The sequence below is a fragment of the Cystoisospora suis genome (assembly GCF_002600585.1).
Source record: "Cystoisospora suis strain Wien I chromosome Unknown contig_3233, whole genome shotgun sequence".
Taxonomy (NCBI): domain Eukaryota; phylum Apicomplexa; class Conoidasida; order Eucoccidiorida; family Sarcocystidae; genus Cystoisospora; species Cystoisospora suis.
The window spans coordinates 13,386-21,696 of NW_027156028.1; the positions used below are offsets into that span (position 1 = coordinate 13,386).

The 8,311-nt window shown below is 54.1% G+C and overlaps 1 protein-coding gene across 1 annotated transcript in view; it reads left to right on the top strand.

Annotated features, from left to right (window-relative positions):
• Positions 1-2,998: 2,998 nt before the first annotated feature.
• CSUI_006400 (uncharacterized protein) overlaps positions 2,999-8,311 on the top strand; it is a 7,792-nt gene continuing 2,479 nt past the window's right edge. The window contains exons 1-3 of the mRNA XM_068066560.1: positions 2,999-3,165; positions 3,695-5,025; positions 6,211-8,311. The exon at positions 6,211-8,311 is cut by the window's right edge and continues 1,014 nt beyond it. Coding sequence (XP_067921467.1) covers positions 7,398-8,311 — 914 coding nt within the window. The 5' untranslated portion in view covers positions 2,999-3,165; positions 3,695-5,025; positions 6,211-7,397. The remainder of the gene's footprint in view (positions 3,166-3,694; positions 5,026-6,210) is intronic.

The window sequence follows — 8,311 nt, forward strand, 5'->3', positions numbered from 1 at the left end:
AAACACGCTGGAGCCGTGCGCGCGTGCCCAAAGTTGCTGCGCCCTCGCCAGCACTTGCACGCTGTGAAACTTGTAAATCTTCGGGGGTTAGCATTCCACCTGGCGTCCTCTAATTCTCCCATGTTTCTCCGAGCTCCTTGCCATGTCATATAACAAGGAACTGGCGTTGAACTCCTCCGGAACACACCTGAGCTGGGCTGTAGGGGCAGGTTAGTGCGCCGAACACCATAGGGAGTACAGGCTGTCAGAGGAGACTAGTCAGTGGTAAGAGATTGGCGTCAGCAGGGGTACATTAGTCTGACACGGATGGTAAGAGAAAGCAAGGATACAATCCCAACGAAGTCACGTCTGTAGGTCACAAGTTTCCCTTTACCTACCGGGTAAAGCTGAAACGTCCTTGGCGAAACGACACATCAGAGACAGACGCGGACTCGCACTCGGCAAGGGCAGGTGGCTGACGAGACGTGCCCAGGGAGACGAAGTAACGGAGAAGCACGAGGCACTGCCGCGAAGAGAGGGAAGACATGTCAAGGGGTATCCTTCCTGACCGGCCTACTGGCTCAGTGGACTGACCCGCTGATGACTGCATCATGATGCTGAAGAAGTGTACAGCAATGGCAAATCAGCAGCGGGGTGGCGCCCCTTAAAACAGAAGCCCAGAGAGCGACATGCACTACGGCGGACAGACCGGCGTCATCTGTTGGTATGCCACTACGCTGCCACCAGATGTTCGGCTACCCCCTCTCCGAACAGGAGGTCTGTAGAGATCAATCCCGTGTCCTGGCAGTGTGAGCGAGATCGAGGAAGCGTCGGAATACCCTACTTCGGTAGTGACGGTCCGCCAAGACAAAGGTGTGTGGTCGCTTGCTAAGTTGTCGAAAACCCTCCGGCGCTGGTGCTGTTCTCAGCATGTCCGTCCCGTTCTAGCGGGGGATATAGATTTTATGGTGGCTCAAGTTTCTCGCTTAGCCGCTCTCTCGCACGCTGACATGTCTGCCGATCTGGCATATTTTTTGATGTGGTCAGTGAATGCCAGTGACATACTGCAGGGGCTGGTCTACCTAAGCGTTAGTTCGTGGCAGCATGGGTGTCCGAGGGTGCCGCCACTGCACTCTCTCCTTCGTGGCCCGCTTCCGTGATTTCTTCCTTTTTTTCTTGGCGGGAGTACCAGGACGCGACAGATTCTTCTGTTGCTTGCTTCGCGACTCCGAAGCTAGCTAGACGCCGTGTCTCTTTCTTGACACAGAACTGTTCTTCAGGTTGCGATCCAGGTGATGATACAGCCCCGAAAAAGGAATTTCCAGGCTACTCGAACCCAGAAGGCGGTTACGCAGGCTTGGCGCGGGCAAACTCTCACGATGATTGCTCGTCGACTGACTTTCGCAGCTCGGCTGGGCTCTGGAGAGATAGCACAAACTCCACTTTTTCAGGGAGACACTCTCTTAGTTTCTTGGCACGTTGTCAGGGGTTGCACAAAGCAGTGGGGCGAGTGTTAATGGAATGCAACGTATCTGTGCAAGTGCAGCCAGCTCCCCATGGGCGGGGAAATAGCTGGGCCCGACCGGCGAAGGGGGAGCTATCTCGCAACGCACGAGATGCCCAAGATCCGCCCTTCATTCATATATTTTTTTCCCCAGTTTGTACGACTGTCCAGAAACCCGCGGAGACCGGCCGGCACTGAGCGTCGAAAATGGCCGAAACGCCCGGAAAAGTAGATTCAGCGCTAAAGTTCTCTTCAGCCAGAGAGAACCTGGCAATGCTTCCACCGCCGATACCAGTTTTTCGTAACCCTTTTCAAGTACAATTGCTCTCCGAGATAAGGCCCACCCGTACCTTTAGTTCCACCGTCTTTTTCGTGTCCAGATCTGTTACAGTAAGACAGAAGCTTCTGTCCATATGTTCGGTTTCTTCTAGCGGAGGAGCGCTGAAAATCCACTTCTCGTGTGGGACTGTTTGACGCGACCACCACTTTCTTTTAGGTGGTGCTTTCGGAAACATTGTTACAAGTGAAGTTAAGGGGCCAATGCAATCGTACACACCTAACGCCGTCACGTACAGATTCGGCGGATGTTCCGGCCCGAACTGCAACCGCCGTGAGCCGACATTGTTAATAATGAGCTTGTGCCCGGGTGTCAGTCTGAAGTAGAGGACCATGTTATCCCGAATTCCTTCTTTTGTCACCATCCAGACGCGTTTCATTCCTTCCACCTGTCCCAGTTCTTGTACGGTTTTCTCGGGCACGGTGCTTGTGTTCTCCCTTTCCGGACAAGAACACGCTCCCCCGTCCCTTTGAGTGGCCACTGTCCCACCACCAGGACACGGCGCTGCCGGCCCAACTCCAGATCCAGCGGGCAATGTTCGGGCGGTGATCTGAACAGCTGTGGAGACAATGGAGGTGAGGGTTACCCAGGAAAGGAGGGCGGCAAACCGACGTGACTTCCTCCCCATTGTTCAGCGAGGCACAACACGCAAGAAGTCTTTGCTTAGCCTCCAGGCGTAATGGAACTGCCGGCGCCAGCTGCGGGTTTGAACCCACAGTGTGTCAGAAAGGGGAGACGCTTACCAAGTGGAATCTCAACTCCCACCGCAAAACGGCCCCACCAGGGGCAGTCAACTCGAACTGCTGCTCGCGGCAGCACCGGACCAGCGTGGAGGACTTAAGACAAAAAAGCAAACGTTTGTGGAACTGTGGTATAACCCGTTTGTTCTTTAAGATGTGGTAGCCAGAGAGAGCGGCAGTCTAGCAGGATTTTTCCGTCACTCACCTAGTGAGCACGAAGGCTGCTGGAGCTAGGATCTGGCGCTCACACACGGGAAGGCCCAGTGTTGTAAACGGGAGTTGACCGCGTCGTGGATGACGTCCGCAAGCGCCGAAGTAACCGGTGCTGCTGCTGGTCGGTGGTAGGCAAAATGCCCAACGCTTAGTTCTCTTGCCTTGGGTGCAGCAAGTCACTCGAATCCCTAACAAGGGCTACATGCATCCCTTTCAATGAAATATCACAGCCCCGCTAACGGAAAACAGATGCAGGTTTGGGGGAGTTTCCTCGATGTCTCTTCATCATCGTCTTTCGAGTCCGCTGCTTGTGTGTCCCTCCTTGTGGAAACTCGTCGATCGTTGTATGAGCGGGTTTCTCTTTCGGAGTGATTCGAGTAACAGTGAGCAGAGTGAGGTTAAACATTCGCACGTGAGTAGGGAAGGCGGGAGTGACTGAGGGAGGATTTTTCTCTGTTACGAACACTACGTCTCGGGTTTCTCTTTCCATTGTCTTCTACTGCCTGTGCTTGTCTGTTGAAGACGCAGATCCCAGTAGAGGGAGCACAGACTCTGAGGGCATGGAGTGAATGTAAGAGCAGGAGAGAAATTGTACGTAGCTGTGGCATCACGAGAATACCAAATTCAGTGCGTTTTTGTTCTCAGTCTACTGTTAACAAGTTCTTCCCTTTGTCCACCTTTGCGCTTTTGCTCTCTCAAGGCAGAACTCTTCCACTCGTCGTCTTCATCGCCCCTTGTGTCTTCACATAACCCCGCTTCTTTCGCTACTTTCCTTCTTGTTTTCCGGTTGTTGTTATCTTCGTCGCGCCCCTACCCCTCATGGCCTTTTTCCGAGGGTCGCCTCTCGCGAGTGAGGCACCTTCGCCGGATTCTTCACCCTGCTTCCGTGTCCTCGTCCCTCTGTTCGTTCGTCGTCTACAGGCCAACGTGGAATCGAGAACAACCGGTCCTAAAAAAAAAAAAAACTGTTAAGAGGCTCTCCCGGCCTTGGGACCTCTCTGGAACGGCCCACCCTTCCCTGACCGTCAACCAGCGCTAAGACCACGCGCATTCTCTCCAAGGCACCTAACGGCTCGCCAGCTTTCTCCCCGGCGCCCCCTCCGTGCAGGCAAATAAGCTGGCCTGTTGGCAATTCTGCCCTGTAGACTGAGTACCCTCTATGCGGGATGGAAAATTCCTTCTGTTCTTTGTTACTTGTTTCCAATTGCGAAGAAGCACTCACCCTATCGTCTTCCTGACTGCTTTCGTATTCGTGCTGGTTCCGAGGCTCTTGTGCCAGCACGTATCAGCTCCTTTTACACTTCTTCCTTCTCTTCTAGACTGTCCTGCTTCCGCATCCGTTTCTGGGATTCTTTGCTGCTGTGTCTTGCAGAGTGTCGTTGTGGTCGTTCGGGAACCTCGAGTGCAGCTCCATAAATTTGCTCGGCTGTTGAACTTCCTCCGCACCCCTGAGTAGTTGCTCTCTTTTTTCTCTTTCTGAGACTTGTGCTTCCTTGTCTCTCTGCTAAGGTTCGAGTGCTCATTCTTTGTTTCTCGCTCTCGCTCTTGGTAGCCAACGCCTTTACGAGTTTGCTTTGTCTTCTCTCGACAACTCACTTTCTTTTTCCGTCGTGCACATGTACGAGAACTCTGCGTTGGTCTCCTCGGCGTAGGGGTGCTCGCCCACTGAATGGTGAGTCCATTGTGAGCACGTCTGCTTCCAGACAACGTGGCGGTTCGCTTTCCTGATTCGGTTGCCCGGTCTTCTGTTTCTTTCTCCGAGAGAGTGAAAACTAAACTCCACAGCTAGCAAAATGTGAGTTCAGTTTATGAAAGTTTCCGCCAGGGTTCGGCAGGTCTCAAGGCTCCCTACTCGGGTTCTCAGAACCAGATGACTAGGCATCGTCCTGCAGGCTCGGAAATCAAGGACTGGGAGGTTCCCGCAGTGTGTTGGTGGTCATAGTAATGGAGGGGTTTGGGATCCGGTACCTTAGGGATTTCTGCGAAAGACCAGGAGGCCTTCGCAGGATTGGCAGGCTGGCTGTTCCCCCGCGTTTCTCCGTGCATTGCAGGTTCTCGGCCTTCCGGCGGAACTCTTCTCTTTTCAACGATAGTGTCGTCTCGTACAATGAGTACGTACTAGGCTCCATAGGAGAGCGGACTCGAATGGTGGACCTCCCGATGCCAGGAGCCAACGCCCGCAGTTTGTGCCACGTGGTACCAGCATCTCCAGAATCATCATCTCTCGGGTCTTCACAGTTTGCAATCAGCAGGTCGGCTCGCCTATGCTTACCAAAGTTCTTTCTCTAACAGTGCAGCTTCGCTGGTGTCCCCAAAGGTAGCATGGGGAAGTGATTTTTCCCGGATCCCTACGAGGACGTCGCATGCAATTGTTGGGCGTTCCATCTTACAGTCACTGGTCAGGGTGGCAAGTAGCCTTCCTAGCCTTTTGCTCCTGTCCAGAGACAAGGCTGGTTTGTTTACAGCGACAGTACTCAGCGTAGTCCCCCCGTGCTCAGGATGTAGCTCTTGGGCTGTATCGATCTTCATATTTGAGGGACGTTGCATTTCAACAAATGCTGTATGAGCGAGGTGCAAGGGGTGGTTGCATGAGCTTGCACGCACATCAAACAAGGATACTGACAAGCAGGAAGTGAAGCGCACATGCCATTCATCCCCGGGGAGTTTGGCTTGGGCGCCAGTCCTTCCTCAAACCCGGTGAACTCAGAAATCATTAGTGTCCCGCAGGAAATCTCAGTCCACTAGGTGGCGCTTTGATTTAGAGGGTCACGTCGTAGCCCCGCCGCGGCCCACTGCGCCACGCTGTGGCTAGGAGAGATGAAAACGTCCGAATTTACGGACAGACTAGGGTTGCTGTCAGGCCTTCATGCTCTGAGGTGGTGCTTGGTAGTGATTTGCCTGCTTCAAGGGCTCCCTTCATTTTCTGAGGTGGATGGCGAAACCCTCGTTTAGGTGTGTGGGTTGTTTATTGGCCACTCGTCTTCCACCACTCCTAATTTTCTCCGCACATATCCATATATCACACCCCTCAGCGAATCCGGGCAGACGCAGCCGCGCTGGCGCTCTCCCAGGAAGCGTGTCAGCCCGGAGTCGCCTTATGTATCTCCGCTGGCCGCCGCTCCCTGACACACGCACTGCCAACACAAATATCGAACACCTGCGTAAGAGCTGTCCATTTATGCGGGACGCATCTGCAGCGGTAATGGGGATGTCTTTCACACTGATGTGCAACTGGATTCATTATCTTATTTCTGTTCACCCCAGCGCGGTGCCGCGATTCTTGAGTGGCGTGTTCCACTTCAACCTCCGTGTGTTCTTGTGGTAGTGGGGAAGGAAGATGACAGCCGGCTCTCCTGGGAAGGTAGGAGCTCTCGCCTCGGCGACCACAGGTTGGTTTTTCTTGGTGCTTTCGTGCGGTTTGCTCGACGCTTCCGCAGAACAGAAGCTAGCGACGGCTCATTCAGAGACTCTACCGGAGCGCGGCCAGTGTGAAACCACTTTGCTCCGGATCCCTTCAGTAGGGAGGCGAACCCTGTCGGATATCCGATCGACGTCGCTTAGGAATGTCAAGGCGGTAGGAGCATACAGGGAAGCAAGTGTTAGCGTCCATTCGGACCGTTTCACAGAGGAAACAAGCCATAGTAGATATCCGGCTGGAGTCGGCGAAGGAAGTCAGGGCGACAAGAGCATACAAGGGAAGAATCGGCGGTCACCGGCGCACATACTGGCTCACTGGAGATCGTCTTCTTCGAGGTGGCTCTCCAGGCCACCGGGAATAGCACTGAAACGTTTTGTAGCTGCGGTTCTGATTGTCGCAGCGGTGGTTCGGACGTTACTGCGGGGGGGGCGCGTTTTCGAGGCACGGCATGGCGATGAGAAGCTCCGTCATTCTACGGTGACACCCTCTGTCGAGCAGCGAAACGTATCGTTTTTTGAATATTTCTTCGTGGCTCTTGTTGTGTTAACCGTCCTCTCTTCGGCTCTAGAGGCACCGACAAGGCGAACGGTGCAGACAACGCACAAAAGGTCACCTTCGGTGGAAAGATCCACAGACGAGAATGGCACCACACTGGTGAGAATAGGAAGAACCTGGACGGATAATAATGGCCAAGACCAGAGCGGATACAGCCCGTTGAGGTTCACTTGGAATGGCACCACATACGAGATTTATCTGTCCGAGCACACTCTTCGCGCTCTGGTGCGCAGTGGCAAGCGGAGAGTGTTGCAATCGCTCCTACATCTTCCTGCACGACCCAGAGACCGGGACAGCGGTCCCGTGTGGGTATGGGGCTCCGCTGGACGCGGCGGCCATCGACTTTTTCACACGACGCGTTCCAGTGACGGCTTGAAATGTGAAGTGCTTGTACCTCCGGAGATTACAGAAGCCTTGCAGGAAGGCGAAGCAGGAGACGACTTCATACAAGTTGTGGACACGTTCCTGAAGAACGCGGTTTTCCCCTCACGTGCTAGAAGCGCGAAATATGTGGTGGAGGGCGGGCGTGATTCGTCAACCGCGTCGGCAAAGGAAGGTATCTCGAAGACGGTTGTAGCACGCCCACGACTGGCTTGGACAGGACCAGTCGTACGAGCGACAGTGCCAGCATACCCTCCAGTGGAAGAGCGGATGTTGGTTGGCGGTGAAAAAGAGGTGGTCGGGAGAGACTGGAATAGCGAAGACGGCAAGAGAATACAAGGCTACAACCCTATCAAGGTGACGTTCGAAGGCAGGAGGTTTGTGCTCTACTTATCTAAAAGAACTGAATTATATCTAATCAAACGAGACGTTATCTCAGGCGTTCGATCCGCGCTCAGTAGGGCTCCAAAACGGAGGGAGGCCCACGACAAAGTGTTCTGGGAGTGGAGTGCCTCCACACCACGTAGCAGCATATTCTTCGACGGCTCTTCTGGCGTAGCAAGGGACACCCATTACCGGGTCTACCTACCTTCAGGTACACCAGACTGGCTGGATCCCAATGATGCTGAACCCGGAGCCTCGGAAGCATGGAATGACCTGCAGGTCATGCTGGAGACCGTTGCTCAGGAACTGACGTCCCCGAGTGACGCACCCGCGCCAGCTGGTGGGATGGATGGACAACAGTCCTTCGGGGACGTACACGTGTCTACCCAAGCGTTGAAAACTCACTTCCAGGTTCCTTACCTGGAGCCAGCAACAGCGGTGCCTACAATGCCCCTAGAGACATTGACGACCCAGTCACCAGTAACGTCCCCAGAAACAACTAAGGCCCCTATCACGTCTCCCCAAACACCTTCAACTGCTCCATCAGCGGCACGTCTCAAGCTGTTTACAACCGACGCACCAGCAACAGCATCTACGGAGACATCCACAACAGGAACGCCAGAGACAGCGTCTTTGGAGGCATCTACAACTGGCGCACCAACGATGACTGTGGAGACATATCCAACACAAGACCCATCGACAACATCTTTGGAGACATCCACAACCGGGGCACAAACACCGACATCTCCGGAGACATTCCGATCCAGGGCACCAACGACGACTCTGGAGACACCTACACC